General features: G+C 42.1%; 1 protein-coding gene across 3 annotated transcripts in view; it reads right to left on the minus strand.

The window, feature by feature from the left end:
• SHB (SH2 domain containing adaptor protein B) overlaps positions 1-21812 on the minus strand; it is a 119070-nt gene that overhangs the window by 36594 nt on the left and 60664 nt on the right. For 2 of the 3 annotated variants that reach the window (XR_010385956.1, XM_064501378.1), the window contains exons 4-5: positions 17752-17923; positions 13178-13297 (exon numbers count right to left, since the gene is read on the minus strand). Coding sequence is in view for 2 of the 3 variants with exons in the window: in XM_064501378.1 (XP_064357448.1) it covers positions 13178-13297; positions 17752-17923 (292 nt within the window). In the remaining variant the exon portion in view is untranslated. The remainder of the gene's footprint in view (positions 1-13177; positions 13298-17751; positions 17924-21812) is intronic. The other variant, XM_064501379.1, reaches the window with a different exon arrangement.

Here is a 21812-nt window from a genome sequence, read left to right on the forward strand (position 1 = left end):
GTTGCTCTTCATTACGCAAGACTGAAATATAATATGGTATAGAAAGTGATGTGCTGTTTTACCATCAAATTTAGCAAGGGACCTCACTGAGCCAGCTCTATCATAAAGTCATTGCTGAAAAGCTGAAACACACTTTGAAGTGAGAGATGGCTGTCTTCCTCTTTCTGCACATTCGCCTATACCTCTTTCACCACCATGCTTGCTAGTTAAGAACAGATGTAATGTAAGGAGCTTGCAACTGGGCATCTCTACAGCAGTCAGAGCTTGGGGGTTCTGGCCACAACACAGTTTCCAGGAGTATGGATCTCCAGGTTTTGCCTGGCCTCATGCAATTACAAATTAGGTTTAAGAAAAGAGCAGGAGAGCATAAGTGGGCCAAACATCTACAACCAGGGAAGGAATCCAGACAAAAGCCAACACAAATAAGAGTGTCACCAGCTGTGGAAGGGCAGAACAATGCAGGGGTACTGGAAGAGCTGCAAAAGAGGGCACAGTTGCCCCTCAGGCCTTTGAGATCTTCCTGTTCTGGGAGGTAAATCATATTCCTTACCTCTTCCGCTACAGAAAATGTCAACAATGCTGACAAGGAGGACCAGCTGTCTGGACCTCAATCCAGAATCCCACGGAAGGATGTTTTTTGCCTCATGCACTTGTCTTCAAAAACAATTTCTTGTTTGTTACTGAGATGCACAACATATGAATCTATACATCATAAAGACCATTTCTCAAGCCAGCCTCCAGAGGCAGCCAATTCACACACAGTGAATTGTTACTGGGTAAACAATGCTAACTTGAAATCACAGGTGTTGACATAAGCAAGGTGTTGACATAAGCAAGTTAAACTACCCTGATGAATGCTTTCACCTTCAGATGCCTTTTGACTTGATAACAGAGCAACTTTTATGCGTGCTTCACACTCATTCTACTGCCATTTTTGGAACAGGTGCAAGGCAACAAACAACTCGTGCAAACTCCCATGCAAGCTAAACCTGTCTGGTCCTCTCAAAGTCCTTGGAACAGAGAAGCTTTCCTGATTTTGGAAAAGAGGGTCTTTGGAGACATGTCTGTTGTTTTAAATGCAGCTGAATAATTGCTACCATCTTTTCATATTAACTTTTCAAATATAGGCAATATTTGTGTAGATTCTCATTGCTAGGCATAGCTGTGCTTCAGGAAACTTAAAGCTAGTCTTCCATTATAAGGGAAACAGTCCCATGAAAACACTGATTAGGTTAAAAACAAAACAAGAAAAACCCCACCAAAAACTGAGCAGTACTGACGCTTTAAAAAATCTGCCACATGAAGCTAAGGAATAGACTTTAAATTGCTAACAATCTCAACATAAAATCAGCATGCCATTGTTCCCTTTTCCCAGAATCAGAATGTATTGCACTGAATTAAGCAAATGCTGGCTCACACATGCTGACAAAGGTCTCCCAGAGGCATAAACACATCTAAAAGGCAATGATGAATGTGAGTGCCTGAGGGATGCGCGCAACATTCAAATGCTGCAATTTTTGCCCCAGAATGATCTTAACGACACAGAGCCACATAATTACCAGAGCTTACCTCACACCCCACAGAATAATTCCACAGTCCACTGACATACCAATCAGGCATTTTATTGTGTCTATAACTCAATAAAATCATTCTTGCCTAAACAGTAATAATAAAAAACCCTAGAGTCATAAATCAAGCAATGTAACCAGAAGACACAAAAGTAACTCATTGGATTTCAGTATCAACTCAACCAGATATTGGAAGCTTTAGCTTAGTGAACTAAAATGGTAAAAGGTAATGCTCCTAAATATTAATATTCAAAGTGTCTTTGGCTCCTGAAACACTTAAGGAGGCTTGGAAATGCAATTTAGAGACACTAGTTTCAGCTCTTCGTAATTTAGTCTGTGGATAACAATCCACTTGTGGCCAGTATTTTATCAATTTCTGGACAACCTATTTCCCCAGGGTGATCTTTTTTTTCTGTAAATTAAACCTTGGTCTTTCTACTCTTTTAAATGATCGACTTATTCTCTAAAGTGATCGATTTATGCACTATTATGTAACAAAGACTGTTTTATTATTTGTCTCAGAATGTGCCTATGTTGTTTACATGATTTGCAGCAAGATTGCATAGTAGAGTTCCAAAAATCTACTTAACCTGGGTGTTCATTGCCTTTTTCCACTCAGCCCCCCATCTATAAACTCATAAATCATCCACATTCACAGGCAGAGTTTGCTCTCAAATGAGATTAGAGAATTTGCCAGGAGCTGAGATTTTACCGTCACTGCTCCACAAAAAAAAAGGGAGGACTGTATTTTCACTCATCTATGTGAGAGAGTAAATTCATCCTTTCCTCAGGGTTCTCCCACAGATGTTATTAAAATATCCATGAGGGAGAGATGTGTGTGCTGCTTGATTTTCACAAAGACCGAGAACTAACAAAGTTCATAGGGTCACTCCTGTGGGTACACTCCTGTGGGTACACAGATGTTTTGCCTGCCCCTCACCTCCCCCGTCACAAGCTGAGGTGTATCCGTCAACGTCCTAGTATACTAACAGAGCTAGCTGAAGGCTAACTACCCTTACGTACTTCATTGCATCATGGACGGTCCCTACCATGTCTGTTTGCTTCTGCTCCTGTTGCTGATCCACTGCCTGACCCCAGGGAGGTCACTGCTTCTCTGCCCTCATCCTCCTGCTCACACACAATGCAAGCACCCACTACAAAGGCCTCTGGTGAGTTATCCTGATGTGCCTGCCTAATCGTTATGATGGTTAATGAGGGAAAGGCATCAGCCTAAGAATGGAATGGAAACACTGTAGGCTCTATCAGTTGTCATTGAGGGAGGGGGGTAGGAACCCAAGAAACAACTTTGTGTTGTTACTTTTGCTCCTTTTTGTGCAATATTTAAGTTTTGCATAGCAATTCTTGAGCAAGGGACACGCTAAACCCTCTGGTGGGGCAAATAAGCTATTGGTGAGTGCAACCCTAAGTTAAGCACCTGTTACTAAATACAGTTTCCCAAGAACACACCACTTGCACCAGTTAAACCGATGTCAAAGAAGGTGCAAACAACTACAGTAAAGATGATCAGCCAGTGGGAGGATGCCAGCTAAAGGAAGTTGAGTGCTCTTCAGGGTGTATCAGTTAAGAAGTGAGAAGTGACTGCAGTCATTTGAAAGCATTTCATTAAGGCTTCTGTATGCAGTTATAATTTTTACCAATATGCCTAAACAGTGAAGGAATCTCTCCTCAAATTAGTTATATTAAAAAAAAAAAAAGTAACAGCAAGACATTGCACTTGATTAGATAATTAAGAACGTGTTTAATAATCACTCGCCTTAGGCGGCTAATACAGCAGGCTCCCAAAGCGAGCCTGGCTGGCCCATCGCTCCAGCCTTGTGTAGGACCTTCACCACTGCTGTCCTGGGTCCAAAGCATGGCCATAGCAGAGACCCATACCCACTGCTCCAGGGCTCTATCTCTACCTGTAGCTACCTTTCAAGGTGGCCAAATTGGGAAACAGAGGGACCCAGAAGCAGTCCTAGTGTCCCTGAAGGAAACACGCAATGCAGCTGGACTGTGCAAAAAGCAATCTAGTACATCTCCCAGCTCTTCTGCTGTAACAGTAACCACTCCAGTTTGGCTAGCAATCATTTGTCTTCTACTAACAGATGATGAGAAGTTGTTTACCACGTCCAGCTACGGCGTGGAATCCCCTTTTTCTCTGTACCTCAAAGAGCCCACAGGCCCTTGCATAAAAGTCCTGTCTTAAGGCAAAACCCCTACTTTAACAACACTTTTTTTTTTTTTTTTTGGAGTAACTTGCCTTTCACATGACCTCCACGCACACAGGCCTTATGGCCCCATTCAGTGTGCCATGGGACCACAGAGCTGACTGAGGGCTCAGTCCTCCACTCTTGCAAAACCCCTCCTTAACGAGCAGTAGGACCATCCTAAGGAAAAGAATCCTTTTAAATGAACAAGACAAGAGGAAAAGACGAGAAACACAAGCAGATGTGACAGAGGTGGGGAAGCTGGGAGATGTTATGGCTGAATGCCAGTGAATTTCATTTCAGACATTCCTGGGAAGCCTTTCGCTATCCTGCTTCTGGCAAGGAATGCAGCCAAGGATGTACTCCTGTGAATCAAATGCAACTTACTACCTTGAATGGACACACCAACTCAAGGACATAGAAGAGCAGCAATGGTCCCAAACCCTGGCCCTCTCCTTTTGGTTCTAACAGGCCACCAGAAGGATCTGTGCACTTCAATAAAATAAATAAAAATAAAAAAAACCCCACACAACCTTGATGAGTTTGTCTCAGGCAAAAGGTTATGCACACCTGAGAACCAGGACTACCTTGCTCTATGGGGCTTTCACAGCCTTCTGGATCAGCCTACATCCCCTCTAGTTTCCACTACACCAGAATATCTCCCAGACTGACAGAAAGCACCAAACATGTAGGTGCAAGGGAGAGAGGCTTCATAGGGAGAAACTGAAAGCAGCCCTTCAGTTCTATAAGGCAGTAAAAGCCCCTGCTACTCCTGTGTCTCTCCAGTGTACTTTTAAGAGCTGCTATGTGGCACACAGTGGCCTCTGGCAACAGCTGTGGACAGCCTGAGGACAGCGATGCTTGGGCCTAGTATCTTCTGGAGTAGATCAGGCTGTGCAGTACTTGAGCTAAAGGTTTTCAAGGTCTGAAGGGATACCAGGCAGCCTTGAGGCACTGCTGGGAATTTTATGGCATTTAAATTCACAAGGCCAGAACTGAGTCACAACCTGCTTGTTGCAAGTTGTGCTGTATGGTTTTTGAAGAGATGTGCTGAAGAGGTTGGACTAGACTATGGGATGAAGGCTTAAAGGAGCACCTGAACATGCAAAGCCTGCTGGAGTAGACTTGGAGGGTAGCTCTGGGGCACAAGGAGCCTTGCTGCATGTGACAAGTGCCTATTAAGTCTGCAGACCTGGGAACAAGACAAACAAATTAACCATTCCTTTCTGGGGGCCAGGGCTCATCTGACACTCTTCTCTCCACATCTTATGGCACGCACGAGGGCACCTGTGCTGTTTGGGGCAGAGATATTCAGCTTTGTTTCAAGCATGCTGGAAAAAATAATGATAGAGGAGTTAAGGCATGCAATAAGAGGAAAAGGAGTGGTCTGCAGCTGTGGCATGGGGGTGGATTTGGAGTCCAGTTCCACCACATAGTGCTACCAGCAACAGCTACACCACTGATCCAGAGAACACGACTGCTTACATACTATGATGCAGCCCTGCTTCCAAGCTCTCCTTAGCAGGCTCCAAAGCAAAGCAAACTGGCTCAGAACAGCAGACTCCGCAAACTATCAGTTTCATCCACTAGAAATGGCTGAAGGATCACTCTTCAGAGAGGTAAGTGGTGTTCCTCAGAAAAGACCACAAAGAAAACATGGCTTCCTTCAGGTGCTTCCTGTTTTTACATATCTTTTCTGCTCTGGTCAACTGTCATCCTTTTGCTACAGGTACAAAGCTATTTTACACCAGTGTTCTTCAGCATTGCTACCTATCGACAGTCTTTGAGGGCAGGTCTGGCTTAGGCTCTTTTACAACAGAGCTGTTTTCTAATCTGATTCAGAAGGGGATGAGAGCAAGCATCTAGCATCTCTGGGGAGAGTATGGCATCTTACAACTGTAATACTGGCTCACCTCTATGCTGTCAGATGGTTGTATGCTCAGCATGGCATGTTCTGAAGTGGCAGGGGGACACACTGCTCTTGCACAAAGCCACTTGTGCGGACTGTGCTGTACTGGAATTGCATCATGTACCTACGTGTTGATGGAGAATTCTGCAAGATGGAGATGTGTTTGTTCAATGTCACAGTAGGAGAGACAGCAAAAGGTCATGGTCCCTCCTCCTCTGGAATCTTCTTCTCCAAGCAGTCATGGGAGGCTGAGAGAGCAGAATCACGGCCAAGAGAAGACCAAGCCCACGATGTAAAGAGAGGGATAAAAGACATTTTGTGGTGAGCATGAGGGCTAATGGGACCTGTCCAGGAAAACAAGTGTACCATTATGTCACAGTTACAAGCATTTCCTTCTAATGCTAGATGCCTACACCTACATTCAGCTATAAACAAAAAAAGGCCAGGCTGACTCTTGAAAAAGGCAGGAAGCTCAGGTTGGTGCTGCCAGGCTCCCAGCAAAGCAGCCAGCTCTTCACCCCTTCCAGTCCCAGTGACTCCCTACCATAGGCAACAATGCAAAAGTCATGTCACAGGGGAAGATCAATGTAATTGCACTCCTGACAAAAGGCTAATTGGTGGGGTGAAAAACTGCCTTTAATGATAGGCAATTTCTCTAAGTTCCACAACTTAGACAGTATTTTGGAGTTGACTCAATGTGTGTAATCATCCCTGTCATTAGATCTGCATACCTCAGCTCTGTATTCAGCAGAAGACTTAGTAACAACATCAAAGGAACTGTCATCTCCTCTGCCCTATTCTGTTTGTCATACTTGATCATCTCAGCCTCAGAAATGTATATACACATTATCCAGTGAATCTTTTGGGTTATCTAGCTAATAATGCCTTTTGCTACTTTGAAAGTTGGAAATCTTTCCTTTCAGAGCTTAACGAAACAGAAGTGATGGGTCGCTGATCCCTCTATGTAAACAGGAAATCAGAAGTGGCTGGATTCTTCTTAAGGGATTTTTGCTAAAGAGGCCTGCAATTGCCTTCATAACTTTGTGTAAAGCGGCACTGCTCTGATTTCAGCTTGTGGCCAAACGCTGCTTCTCTAAGGCACTGCAATCTCCATGGCAAAGAAGGGAGAATAGTCCATTGTGCTGACTCCCACTGTAGCTGCCACTTGACAGATTAGAACTTGCTGTCACTCCACACAGAACCTGCTTCTTGCTTTCCACAGACACCTGGGAAAAATATACAGATCCCCCTGAAGCTCAGCCTGGCCCTTCAGTACCTAGCAGCTGCCCTGGGCCCAAAGTGGATGGAAAATTGCAAGGCAGTTGCAGTCACCAGCTTTGTTTCTCGTTCTATGCATTGGGGTGTCAGCAAGAAAAAAAGTAGGTGGCCTACAAACATGTTCCACACATCACCTACCCTAGGTAATCCTCTTGTGGCTGGAAGCACAGTCTCCACTGTGAAGCAGGACACAAGAGACCAGCTGCCATCCCACCTACAGTCATGGCATGGCTAGAGTCTCAAATCTTTCAAGTATCAGTGATTTCCTTGTGAGTTAAAAGAGTTATAGCTGGAGCTTTAGAAACACTGATCACTCAAAGACAAGTGGGAACCTGGGGCCTTGAGGAAGTTGATGCTAAGCTCAGGGCTCTAACCCAAGGGCTATCCAGCAACGAGGGATATAAACACCTTGTAGCTGGCAGTAGTTTGGCATTGATGATACCACAGTTCAGACACTTTATAGTCTTATCTTGAACGAAAATAAGTAGCTCCAGTTTGAAAAAGTGCTTATCTGATTGAGTAGATAAAAACTGGTCTAAACTTCTCATGACAGCACCATGTCACAGCTCTTCAAAATTCACAGAAATTCTATTCTGAAAGAAAGCTCTTAGATGTTTTTTAAAGGACAATACTTGTTTTCCAAAACACATTGTTCTGGCATTCAGTGCCACTGGGACAGCTGCTACTTTCTCCAGAGGTACTTTTGACTTATCAGGGATGTGCTTAGCCAACAACTGTCAGCTAAACTGAAACTCTGTTCACAGTTTTTGTTTACTGTATTCCTACTCTGATACTGACCCATCTGAAAAAAGGGGATCTGACTGACAAATTCACATGCTTCTTCAGTGCAACCATGTCAGCACCATACGAATTACAGAGACAGTGGTTTTAGTGGTAAAAGCAAGCTAATTCTCTATTTACAATAAAATTATATTATACATGTATGGGAAAGTGCGGAAGAATGTCGAGGAGATAGACGATGGAAGCTAGCCAGACCATTCCGTGGGAAAAGGAGCATCAACAGGGCATGTTGACCCACAGTCACATAGTTGAGCCTGTGCCAGTGTGGCACGGTACCTGGGCTTTGAATCGGGAATAACAATGAGCTCAATATGCTTACTGCACATGTGTATAGTACATAAAAACTTCAGCTAGTGCCCCCACCGGTGTTCCTCACCCTGAAGCGACATTCAGCGGTGCCAGGGATCCCCTGCTCCATTATTGCCTCGATCGGGAAAATGCCGGGGAATCCCCGTTCAGATGCAGAGGTAATAAATGCTCCATATCAACCATCGTATGCCTTGTGTTTGTGTATCCGTCCCTGCTGGGAGTCCAGGCGGTGCCCCCGCCTCACCCTTACAATACAGAATAAGATTATTCTACTATTTGCTCCAACCATGGCTACATAACATTGGCTGGGCAAATGTGAACCTAACTGCTATTTTCTACCCTTTCTGTCAAAGAAGCAAGACAATACCAAAACAAAAGAAAACATCAATAAACATCAGGATGTAGTCAAACTTAACGGAGTATTCCAAAGTCATATAAAACATTTCTGAAGAGGATTCTTAACATGTTTCTGGTGGCATTTCCAATGGAATTCTGATGTAAGTACTGACCTATGGCAAGTGGAAGGGAGTAGAACCTCCTTTCCTGACATGCCTTGCAAAAAGCCATCCCCTCTATAGCTAGGGATAAGACCCTCAGTCTGTCCTGCAAAACATGCCACCACCATAGGCCTGGCAATCAAGACGCCCTTCATTTTGGGGGAATAGCAGCAATACACCCCAGCTCAAAAGGCCCCTGAGAAATGAATTCCAAACACCTGAAGAAGTCCGTTGCCTGGCAACAATCCACCAAATAAAATAGAAGAGCATCACAAAACCTTGGGTCTTGGGGCCTTACCTACCCCCTACACAGTCCTTCATCATCAGCTTCAGTTTGCATGTCAATGAATTTACTGAAACCATGGCAGAAAACAGTTAAAACTGCAGTTAGCTTCAGAGTCAGAAGTCAAACACTAGCATATGCCTATACTCTCCAATGTAACTGTCACTGACTGCTTCCCAAGAGGTCATTCCATGGAAACACAGGCCATACACTATACACTAAGCAGAGGCGCTGTATGGATCAAACCAGAGCAGCACCTAGTACAAGGACCTAGTTTAAGCAGAAGCCCGAAGCCCAGTCCAACCAACGTGGACACTCAGGAATTACTTGGAGAACAGCTGTCTATCTATCAACTCCAAAGCTAGGATTCAGGAACCATATCCTAACACAATTATGTTAGGTTAATGAAACAAGTGACAAGTTGCAAGTTTATAACAAGCGTAAATAACATATGGTTGGTGAGAATTAATAAAACTAAATTCAAAATGAACAGGTATTCCCCACAGATACTGTGCATCTTTATAGTGGGCTACCAGATGCACTGCAGCTACTGCTTTCCATTTTATGTTATAAGCAGAGAAGTAAAATAACATAGATGTTTGGCATTGAGTGGGTCTGTTCTGAACATTTGACTATGGACATTCAATCTGTACTAACAGCAACATTCCCAAACCTTCATCTTTACAGATCTCTCACATGCACAGAAGCCTTCCAGTATACCCGACTCTGCCAGTCAAAAGAAAGGTGAGCAAAGCCATCTTTTCCCATCCTATGCTGACAGTCCAGATGTCAGCCCAGCCCAGCAAGAGGGGCACTGGAATGGTACAGTGACACACGGCAATGCTAGTGTGGTGGTGGCAGGATAAGCGTGTTATTACAAAGAGACTCTTAATTGGCTGGCATGATTGAAGACACTGCAGTAGGGCATCCACACACAACTCCACCCATGATCATGCCAGCAACCCACTGCCTGCCCCCTCTTTATGTCTTCTTCCTACAACATTAATTCCAGTATCTTATCACATCTTACTGATTGTGATGGAAATTATCTGCCTGCCAGTGATGGCAGTCAAAACTTAGGTCTGCATTTGAATGTTTCAAGGTCTCTTTTCCGCAAACAGAAGTATCTTTACTCCTTGCAGTGGGATCACTGCTAAGGACAAGGTTATACACATTCTCACTATAATCTGAGGAGGAGGCAGCTGGTTACTGCTGTGTCTGGTTAACCCCTTGACTACTCCATGCACATCTTGTTTTGAGCATCTCTCCTATATAAGCCATACTCCTGTGCTGGTGAAAATGAGAGATGAAACAGATGGTCTCATATAAATGCCACTGAAAATGAGGCACTGGACATCTGAACACCGTCAGGCTCACAGATACACTTCTTAGCCCATTCACTGAAGTCAAGGGAACTGTGAAAGTACACACACTTGAAATCTCCCTTATCATCACACAGGGGAAGTGATAGGGCTGCTTAAGCTAGAAACCCACTGGGATACAAAGTACACCAGGAGCACATGACAATCACTTGACCTCAGTCACGATTTTACTCTGCCATCAGTTGGAAGGATATCCAGAAAAGTATACATCTGAAGCAATGCCCAGAGATGGACTTGCTAGGGAAATACAAAATAAAGCAAAAGACAAAAAACACTAGAGTGCCAAATGAGTTTCAGATTATAGCCTGCAACAGAGATAACAACAAATGCTGAAAAGGAAACACATTGCTAGTGCCAAATTCATTGGAAGTTCAATAACAGAGATGGAAAAGGGTGAAAACTGCCTATTTTAGAAATGAGTAATACATCGTGTTTCACATTTCAAAGAATGAAAGAAGCAGGAGGTTCAGCAAGATAAATACTAATAAGAATATAAGACTGCATGGCAATAAAATTAATGAAGAGATTTCGTGCTGACCTAAAGTTAAGGATGCGTAGACAAAAATGAAAACGACCACAGACTGATCACATGCCCCTGGGCAAAGGAATCAGAGCCCCAAATAGTAATATGCATTTGGCCCTTTAACAGGGGCTCTTTTCCTGTAGCTTAGACGTCATAAACCAGGCTGATTGCAAGGAAATGTTTCTCTCGTCTAAATTCATAAGCCTTGGTTGAGTTGTCCAAAAACTTAATTATCTGAGCTTAAAGAACAACATTACTCCGTTACCAAAAAACCTCCAAACGCTACTTTGGCTGGAAAACCATCTTCGTTAACAGAGAATTAGAAAGGAATAATGAATTATACGTGGAATGTCCTAAGTGAGGGGAGAAGGGGAGGAGGGCCAGATGGCAGTTAGTAAGAACCAGATGTGACAAAACACCAGTATCAAGCACCAACTTTGTGAGGAGTTTGCAGGTGATAATCAATGGTCCTTGAGATGCCAAGTAAAATAGAAGCAGGCTGCTAGCAGGGCAAGTGGGTTTGTACGGCAACTAAACTGTGGTTAAGCAACATGACTCAGCTAGATACCTTGGGAGAAAGAACACCGGTGAGCTATTATAAAAACAAAAAACAAAGAACACAACTATCGCTGACTAATGAACAGGATATGAATTCTGAGTGTGATACCATGCTCAAGAAGAATATGTAAGCTCTAAAGGGGCCATGCGAGAATAATCAGCATCACAGGGCACTGGTAGACAGAATTAACAGACTGCATCAAGAACACAGTCAGCTCTGGTTCTGACAACTGTATGGGAAAAGGTCAGTCTGTTTAGTGCAGGAGATTTAAAATACGCACTACTAGGAAATCTGGGTTGGAAAACTCAGCAATATAACATGCAAAAGGGCCAACAAGAGCCAGCATCCAGATGTACTTTTTTTTTTCTTTTAAGAATTAAGTAGAAATAAAGACTTAGGTGATGCAGAGAAAGGATAATTAACTATTGCAGCAGAAGCACAGAAAGTGAGCTGTCTTAACTTTTTTCCTAAAGGTATGCTCTAGATAAATAAAAATCACACGGCTGATGTAAGAATTAAGTGAAATTCTATGGTCTGCTTTAATAACAAAAGTCATATATCAAGACTTACAGAATATGAAAAGGAATTTTTAAGCCTACTTATATTTGAAGGGCTGATGGTATATGCCTCCATGTTTTGAAATAACTAGAGGAACACACTAGAGAACACACAGATCAAATGATAAAGGGGACAACAGGAGCTGAACCTCATTTCTAAAGCAGGTATGTTCCAGTTCTTTAAGGCACACATCTGTATTACAGAGAGATCACAACAACAGTGACAGAGAAATCCGTATTTCAAGAGCTGTTCTAGTGCTTAAGAAAAATACTTTCAGACCACATCTTAAAACTGGGTAACGGATGCACTTCTACTCAACCCAAAGCGAGGATATAAAATCAACCTGAAATCTACTACTTAGACTATCAGGCTAAGCCAGGAAAGCTGGGGCCCTTTATTTCTAGTGAACCTCAGAATGTACAAATGTCTCTTTGCACGTGCAGGTAAAGAGCTGTTTTTGAAAGTGTTACCATCATCCCAGAGATAAAACATGCCTCTAGCACATCTCTGTGAAGAAACAGTGTAAGAGCCAGACTGTCCACAACAGCAATGGTAAACAAGGCAGGCAGGCCTGTGTCACAGGGCTTTTCCACATCAGACCATATCCTGGAAGAAAAGCACGGAAACAATCTTCTTTACACCTGTATACCCATCAAGAGACTTGTTCTCACGCACAGAAGACCTGGGAACCTGGGAACTTCCTTTGCTGGAAATGCAAGTGAGCATATGTTGAAGCTAACATTTGTAATATACCCTGATCAGCCTAAGGTCAGTGATGAAAGTTATAAATGTCACTAAAATACTGGAACAAGGCTCACTTTCTAACTCTGAAGGTCCTTCAGCCTTGATTCTGGGCTTTTTATTGGCAAGAACCAGTATTCAGCCTTGATTCTGGGCTTTTTATTGGCAAGAACCAGTAACAACGCTGCCCACTTCTACCACAACAAACAACACGAAGCTTCGTTCCTCCTATGACTGAAGAGCCTTTTACAAAAAGAATAAAATCCCAAACTACACAGCTGCTAAATCTGAATTAAAACAGAAGCAGTAGTAGCATTTCTAATCAGACGCACAGAAAACTCCAAGTTTATTTTGTTAAACAAGCACCAAAAACTAACAACCTCTTATCAGATCCCAGATCAGTGACTGTCACTATATATCATGCAGGCCAACAGTCTCAAATCCTCTGGGTGCTTTACTGAGCTGAACTGGTGCAACAGACTGGCTCATTTTCTCTTCTTGCACCACAAAAGTTCTGGCGTATAAATTACATTCATGTGTTTTACTGACAGATACTTACTTCAGTGAAAGAGAATAGTCATGCTTGCTTGTTTGACTATTTCTTACAAGGTAGCTACACTCTTTACATAAACGTAACAGGTTTTCTGCATCTGTCCGACTGATTGCTCCATGATACCATCTAGGAAAAAGCAGAGAGATTAAGACATGGATATTCCAAATGATACTGCTTTCACTACTTTGTTTCTTTAAGGCATGAATAAATGATATTTAAAGATCTAACATCTTAAGGATAAAAAGCGCATTGCTTGCCTTATCTGAAGTTAACATTAAGCTTGTAGTTCCTTTCCGCTGAAGGGAAAAGTTTAGATCAAGACAGCACGTGACAGGATTGATGTAAATATTTATGTAATAAATTCTCATCAAGAACAGCACATTGTAATCTCTAACTTGCAAGCACTCGAACCCCAGTATACATGCTTACTCTATTCTGTCCCCATACTACACCAGTATTCCAATTGAAGGCAAACAAAACCACTTCTGAAGAATACAGTCAATTAATATGGGAAAAGATTTGCAAAAAAGTCTTTAAGAAAGGAGAAAAGCAATAAAGAAGGGTGCCAGTTTCCTCATGTGAAGATCTACAACAAAGGCACTTTCTAAGCAGGGCTGGGAAAACTCCAGAGCATTTTTAGTAAATCCTTGGGGGAAATCTGTGGAAAGGCCATGATCAATTTTGAAAGCTCTTCTATGCTGCAAAGAAAGGAACTCATAATAGAGAAGGTGGGTCCTTTATTAAACTGACCATTGCAAGCAACGAATCTCCTCAGCACATGCTGCACTGTATCAAGGATTAAAATCTTACAATCCAGTAACAAACATTTTGAAAGGCAGCAGACCCTTTCCCCAACTTCTTCCAACCACATAATGAGCCTGGCACTGCAGAGATTCAATCACATCTCTAAGAGAAATCTCCTTCTTCCTGCAGTTGCCAGCTGCACTTCAAGGCATGAGATGATGCTGCTCTGCCTGCTTAGGATGCAAACATCAGTCAGTGCCAGGAACCAGGACTGGCCTTGTGCAAAACAGTTTCCTTCTATTTGTTCTAAATTTATTTCCCTGCTAACCTGCTCCAAGAAAGGAGCTGCTCTACCTAAAAGCTAAGTGAATAAACACCAGAGAGATTGCTTTCACAGAACTCACGCTCTTAACTACCTTGGGCCAACATCGGCTCCATTGTCGAATCTGGTGAATACGCTAAACAAAAGCTGGTTATCAAATTTAAAATTCTTCATGTGCCTGCTCTGGTTGCAACTAGAGTCTGCATTAGAGAAAGTGAACAGAAGGTTAAACTATTGTATATTCAAGAGAGATCAGAAAGAGATGCTGTGACAGCTCCATCACACCACAAGGAGCAATAAAGGATCCTCAAGTGCGGTTGTTTTTAGACAATGTTCCCCCTTCCTCCATCAGCTACTTACTGCTAAAAGATATTTCTCAACAAGCAACTTAAGGGCGACGTTGTATTCTGAGCATAAGAGAAGGATACTAAATTAATAAAAGTCAATCAGAAAATGGAATTGGGAAAAATTATTCTTAATGCTATAAATGGTTTCTCTTTCTGTTCCCCCAAGGAAAGTGGCAAATAAAACCAACAGAAAATGCAAGCACAGCCAAAACCAGGAAAGTGTCCTGAAATCCAAGATTCACATGGAAGTATTTCATCTGTTCTTTGGGCCTTGTGTTCCCCAGAGGACAGGCTCAGGCTCATGGACAAAGAACACCAAGTTGTTTCCAAGGAACAAAACTAGCTTTCAAAATTAGAGTTGGGAGACGAACAACAAAGTAAAAAGAGAACTGCTGATAGAGAATATCTGATTTGAAAAACAAATCCCAGAAGCTCTGGCTACAGCTGAGAGTAAACCTCAGTATTCAGAAGTGTAATTGCTTGTGCATCGTATGCCAGTGGAGACAGGACAGTCAGATTGTTCATGATCCAGTTATCCAGAGAGATAAGCATGGTGCTATAGTCAGCTGAAAGTTCTTGACTTTTGCCGCTGTTCACCCTGGGCATGTCTATTCTTTAAATGTCAACATACAGATATTTGCACAGAGAGGTCAAGACTCAAATGTCAAGAATACATTCAGAGAAGAGTGAAATGATACTTGAGAAACATGCCAGTGAAAAAGTGTTAGACACAAGAACCTGAAAATGTTCATGCCTTCTGAGATATCTTGGAAAAATACAGGTACACAATACAAACGTAGAAGCAAAATTCAAATGTAAGCATGTACTTCTACCTTTATCAGGATTTCCTCCTAAGGTTAATTGAAAGCATCCTGAACTATGGCTTGTAGACGTTCTTCCTGATTTCCCTGATTTTGTCAATGATCAGATTTCAGCTCTCAGTGGCCACAGCTCCACTGAAGACAGGACAGCTGCATCAGTTATGCAGCAGGTGCAATCAGTTATTGCAGCTCACATAACGCATGACATAATCTGTCTCTGAATTGGTCAGAGCAAAACAAGTCACCAGATCTTATATATAAGGCTGGGAGGGATTCACTTTCAATGAGATAAAGAAAACAAAGCAGAGCACACTTTCCTTTTTTCACGGTTACTTTGAGGGAGCAGAACAATTTCATTCAATTTCCCTGTGTCTATGAGTTACTAAGTTCGTAAGCAGGGATCCCTTAATCACAATCAACTCATTGCTTGATATATTATCACGCCTTGGTACTTCAGCCTGTTTGGGAAAGTTCCAAGTTCCTAGCCTATGCTTTGCCAATTAGCCTGTTAATTGGCACATTTCCTTTCCTCTAGATCCTGCTCTCTACTAAAACCATATTTGCAGAGAGAAAGAATGAGGGACTGGCTTCAAAGATGCTGTGGAGAGGTCTCACTAAAATGTGATCAGTTCAGATGAGTATGATTAATCTACAGGATGATAAATCCAAGCTATTCAGTTTTCTGACACATTATTGTTAACTGCACATTCACTTCATGTTTGATCCTACATACAAAAGAACCTAAAAGAATCCAGTATGAATAGTTTTATCTCCTTTAATTATTGAAGTGGGTTAAATCTGCAGTCTTTAGTTTAAATTGCAGTGATCAGCATGCCTAGTGTGTCCACTGCAAATTAAGGACTAAACATTAACATCAGATTGCCCCATGAATTAAACAGGTTACCAAAAACATTCAGCAGATAAATTGAAAGAGAACTACACAATAACCTATATAAGAGTCAAAAGTTAATTAACAGATGCTCAATTTTCTGCAATATTTTTAATGTATTTTTGGACTATAACTATTCAAGTCTGCAGATCAAATTTTATATACAAATGTAAAGTGCTTTAATTATTTACCTATAGTGTGTTCAGTGAGTAATTTCACAAGAGAAGTTGCTGTTCCCTGTGTTAGAGATGCATCTACCCTCCGTCAGTGAGCGAGTGCCTCAAAGCTTTGGCTGTGGTTAATGAGGTAAAACATCATATCATGTGGGTGATATTATTCTTCATTTCAAGCTTAAGGGTCCAAGTGTTGCATGGAAAAACAGAGTGCCAAAGGAAAAGGAATTTCTGGAACCACTTTCCCTCAGCCACAACTGTCAGACAGGAGTTTTCTCCCCTACTGAGGATTTGAGGTGCGATAGGATTCAACACTAATGTTCCCAATACTGCTGCCACTCAGGGACAAAGCTTTCCACTCAGAGGGCATTCAAATGTGTGCTAAGTTATGCCCTCCCTCTCTTCCAAAAAGAAATTCTCCATCTAACTTAGATCATCAGGGTCTGGTGTAGAACTACTATGATGGACTCAAGACACAGTTCCCTGACCCTACTGTGTGAATTTCTTGGACTCCTCAGTGCTCACAGCCAACAGTCCAACTAGCACAGACTATACCACGATAAGATCTTTTTTTCTCTTTCGGATCAGACAGGATTCCAGCCCCATCTTTGAGGCTGCACCTTTGGTATGGTACAGGACAGTGGATCACTCCAACACACAAACCAGCCTGTCCAAATGGGTCAGCAAAGGACAGCAATGAGGCAGGACAGAGGTCACCCTTTTGGATAACAGACATTCATTCAAGGGAATTCCCCCACAGCTTGAATTTGGAGCTGACAAAGCCACCTCTACGTATCATCCCAAGTTTGACAACACCATAGTAGAAATAACTGTCTCTTGTCTGAAAGATCTGTAAGCAGTCTCAATCTCTCCCTAGAGCAGTGTAACAGCTAGAGGTAAGGCACATGTGAGGTACCAGAAGTATGCTACACAACCATGAATGTAAGGAATTCACAAAGCTCTAAAGCACAGTTCAGATGTAGGTGATCCACACCTATTTTCCCCAAAGTAATGAAACAACATGGATAAAAGTGGAGTAAGCCACATGTGACTTGGCAGATAAAATTCATCATTCCTGAGGTGAGTTCAAAGAGGTTCCCATTTAACTTTATTTTATCCCTCATGGAAATTACTTAAGCTCTGCAGAACTAATAAAAATAATTTTCTGTGAGCATTAACACAGGTGACACAGAGGAATAGGAGCTGCACAGCAGGATGGAGGACATCCACTGCTCCTACAAGCGTGGAGCAAAGAGGTAGAGAGCAATTACTATGCTTACTTACATCTGTTTTTCCAGTGGAATAGTTGGATCTATTCTCTCTCCAAGGATTCCACAAAATTCTGGACTGCCATGTTTGATGGGTTTAAAGCCTCCTCCGGGTGCTCGTAATTGCCTGCGCTGGTCATTTGAGGGAGAAGGAGATGCCTGCCGTTTCTCACTTCCATTAAACTGGGCTGCAAGATACACAATAGTTACCTCTCCAGGCAAGCAAGGTTAACAAGGACCAACATAGCAGTAGCATTTAGAGAGGTATCACACTTTTCAAGGAGAATAAACATGCATCCACTAGCATGAAATTTAGTGGTTTATCTACAAAATTGCGTAGCATCTGAAGATGCCATATTTAACAGTGCACAGTACAGTCCCAAAACTCTTGCCTTTCTAAAACTGAATAATGTAATCCACATGCTTCCAAACACAGGTAAAATGACCAGGGCTTATATTAACACTTTTGATATTCTCTCCCCGTAAGATGATACTGTCAAGCTACCCCTCACAGTACCAAAGACAGCCTTTTCAGTCGTTTCATCTGCCATAATTAAGAGAACAAATTAAGAACACCAAGAATCCAGCCTGCCTCAGCTACATAGAATACCTGAACAATGATGTGGATGCAAATATGGACAGCAAACACCCATCTATATCCATATCAAAAATGCCAGCAAGCATCAAAGATTTAAAAAAACAGATTCACTTATACAATGCTGGCACAAGCCTTTTTTGTCTTGAAATACAAGGGTACAAAGAGTGATGAAAAGGGATAAAGCCATTTGTCAGTTTCTCTCACAAACTGTATTATTCCAAGGAAGGAGATATGGCTCATCAGCAGAGCTGTAATTTCTCAGAACACTGCATCGTCTGTAACAAAGCACATACTAACAAGACCTGCATCCTCATGCCTACAAAAACTAAGATTCTATGCATTTAGTAATTTCACACAATTAAAGGAGAGAATATTGGCAGAAGCAGTTACAGGAGCTACCCATACCATCTTCTGGAGTCTATCCCTGCATTTTAGGATTGTTTCTTCATCATCAGAAAGTAACATTCCCAGCTGCTGATAGATTATTGCTTTTCAGTTTATCTAGCGGGGACCATGTAAAACAAATGTCACTGGTGTCAAGAGGCAAACGCTACAAGACCCACACAGACACGCACACAGAGCAATCAGCTCTCCTGTGAATTTCAGCAGCAAAGCTAGAAAAAACAATCCTATAAGGATGCTTAAAGGGCATCCCTGCAACAGCACGCTATAGATCCCACGCATTTAGGGCTCAGCTTGTTACAACATACAGCCAGTGAGGCATATGGCTGGTAGTACTTACTGGTTTAAAGAAGCTCTATGCAAGAGGAAGATGGCTGTAGTCTTCAATAAGATAAAGCATATAGAAGAGAGATGTACTGGATGGGGAAAGAGTTTTGGATTTTTTTTTTTTTTTTTTAGTTTAGGAGATTTAGGATAGTTCCAGATTGTTTCTCCAATTAGTTAAGTCATTGGAAATTACTGCCGAAGTGGGACAAATGTATTCACAAATATTCTGAAGTTTACATGCCAGAAATATACAGGTTACTTTTTTTAATGGAAATTCAGATTTGGCTTAATTACTGACTAATGAAAGTTGATTAGCTGAACAAGGAGAAACAGGGCATGTGTGTACCTGCCACTGAAACATACACACAGCACTTGCTTCAGCTATAAGAAAAGCACTTGGTACTACAAACTGGGAACCTTATGAATACTGGTGAACTGAATGTCTTCAGCTACTGTGCAACAGCTTTCAGACACCAAAAACATTCAGTTCACAAAACAAACAAACCCTTATCCAACTGTAAACAGCAGTATCCTTACAATATCGTGATGGTTAAAAGAAAGGTCTGATCTTCAAAAGCAGCACAGACAAATTTCAGAAGCTTCTGAATGTTTTATTTCTCTGAAAAGCTCAGACATGTCTCTGGACTCCTACCTTTTTTTTTTTTTTTTTTCCCCTTAATGTGTGTGTAAATTGGCAGGAAGAAATAGCCTGAAACAGTTATCAGACAGTCTAAAACTGGCAAGCATGATACCCAAAGGCACCAACCCATGTGACACTGTTATCAGAACTCCTTTTAGGTCATTTCAAATCCCATCCTATCCAAAGCTGCAGTACCTACACTTCAGCAGCTCAGCTCCAGGCAGCTGGAGTGGAAAGCTTCTTATTGACATGATATTTCTGTTTACATCACCATTACAGTTGTGGAACTGGCTACACCCCCTCCCCTTTCTCCATGCTTCCTCTCTTCTCCTGCCCTGCAGGTAGTGCCATAACCCACGGGGGTGGTGGTGGTGGTGGTGGTGGTGGCATGCCACCACTCTTCTGCTTCCCCAGGCCTTAAGCAGCAGCTTGCTGTGCATGAGCAACTGCAGCCAGCAGAACTGTCCAAGTTTGATATCTGCAGTTCTTCTTCAAGGAAGCCAAGGAATGAGTGGTGGCCTTGAATGGGGCATCTGGCCCCTTACACACCAAGGGCCATTTATTTTATAAAGCAGTATTTATATGGGTATTTATCATGCACTCAAGAAGAAGCCAGTGTCAGCCTGATGTTCTTGAATGGGCTCTCCAGTGTTGCCATCTCCCCTTCCAGACAGACTTATGTAACAGAAAATTACTTTGTTCCTGTCATTTAGCCAGGCTCTCAGCCCTTCTAACCAAACAGGTTTGCCAAGCCCAGCAGGAGGTCTAACAAGACCTGCCCTCATCCCATAAAAGCCTTCAAAAACACATCTCAGCTTTAGCCATTATTTCCTTCCTGCTTGCATCACCGTGCAGACTCCAACAAAACAAAACAAAACCTGTTTGTGAAAGAACTCAAGCCATACACAGGCAGTATGCTGCATTCCAAGGAGCAGAGCCCCGTCTTGTCTTTTCGCAGTGCCATTAACAGCAAACGCTCCTGAGGAAGGCTATGCACCTTCTGCTCTGTAAGTGTCAGCATGACACCAACAGACCAGCTCTGTGCTGTGCTTGGGAGCCACACTGTGAGCATGATGCCCTCAGACTGAGCAGACAACACAGGCCATGCACACCTGCAGCCTCTTCCCCATCTGTCCATGTGCAGAGTAGAAACCAGGCTTGATACATATCATTTCAGCAGTAAGTCTTGAAATGATTGCAAGGGAACAAATGTTCTGTTCCGACTTCCATGAATAATTGACTACACAATAACTCTCAGTGTTTCTTGCCATTTTGCTTTGTTTCCCAGGTCTGTTACACAGTAAATTGAAAACATTTGCTGTGTAAAGTCTCATTGTGTCTGCACTTCAAATCACAAATATCTGCCCTCCTTCCAGATGGATCTTAAAATAGGAAGGTTTTAGCAGAGGTCACCTTTAAGTTCACAACCTCCATAACTTCAGCAGTAGTTGGGACTGGTAAAGTGAGATTTGCCCATTGCCAGCATCTCTATTACCACATAGGCCAAGGTTGTGCTTGTCAGAGAAATCCACCTCAGTTAAAATGGAACAAAAAAACATAGGGCTAGTTTAGCAAGCTACTCTGAAGAATGGCACTTGAAAAAAGTCAGCAGCACTTCAGACTTCTCAGCAGAAGGACAAAAATTCTACACTGCATACATTTCATTGTTTCAAATTTAGAAGTCAGAGCTCCTGTTGCCTTGTTTTCAATATGTATACTGCCCAGGAACTAGATTAAGTATAGTGAGCACTGGTTAGAAAGTAGTTTGAACCTATGCTTGTTGCCAATCCTGACACATTCATTTGTAACAAATAACCAGGTATCTCACACATATTAAGTTGTACTGAATTACAGATCTAATCATAGATAGTCTGTAAACACAGAAAGTGTTTACCCTCCTAATACTGTAAAACAGAACTAAAACATAGCTTTTAAAAGTGACAGACTAAACATTCTTCACATGCTGATGTGAACCCAATAAAAGGATTCACATATCATAACACTTTTCAAGTAAATTTCCTTTTGGTTTGTCACTTTTAAAAGCTATGTTTTAATTAAGTGCATCTTCATAAAAGAAAATTACATAAACCCTTAAGAGAAAATTTACACA

This window comes from Dromaius novaehollandiae, chromosome Z (genome assembly GCF_036370855.1).
Source record: "Dromaius novaehollandiae isolate bDroNov1 chromosome Z, bDroNov1.hap1, whole genome shotgun sequence".
NCBI lineage: Eukaryota > Metazoa > Chordata > Aves > Casuariiformes > Dromaiidae > Dromaius > Dromaius novaehollandiae.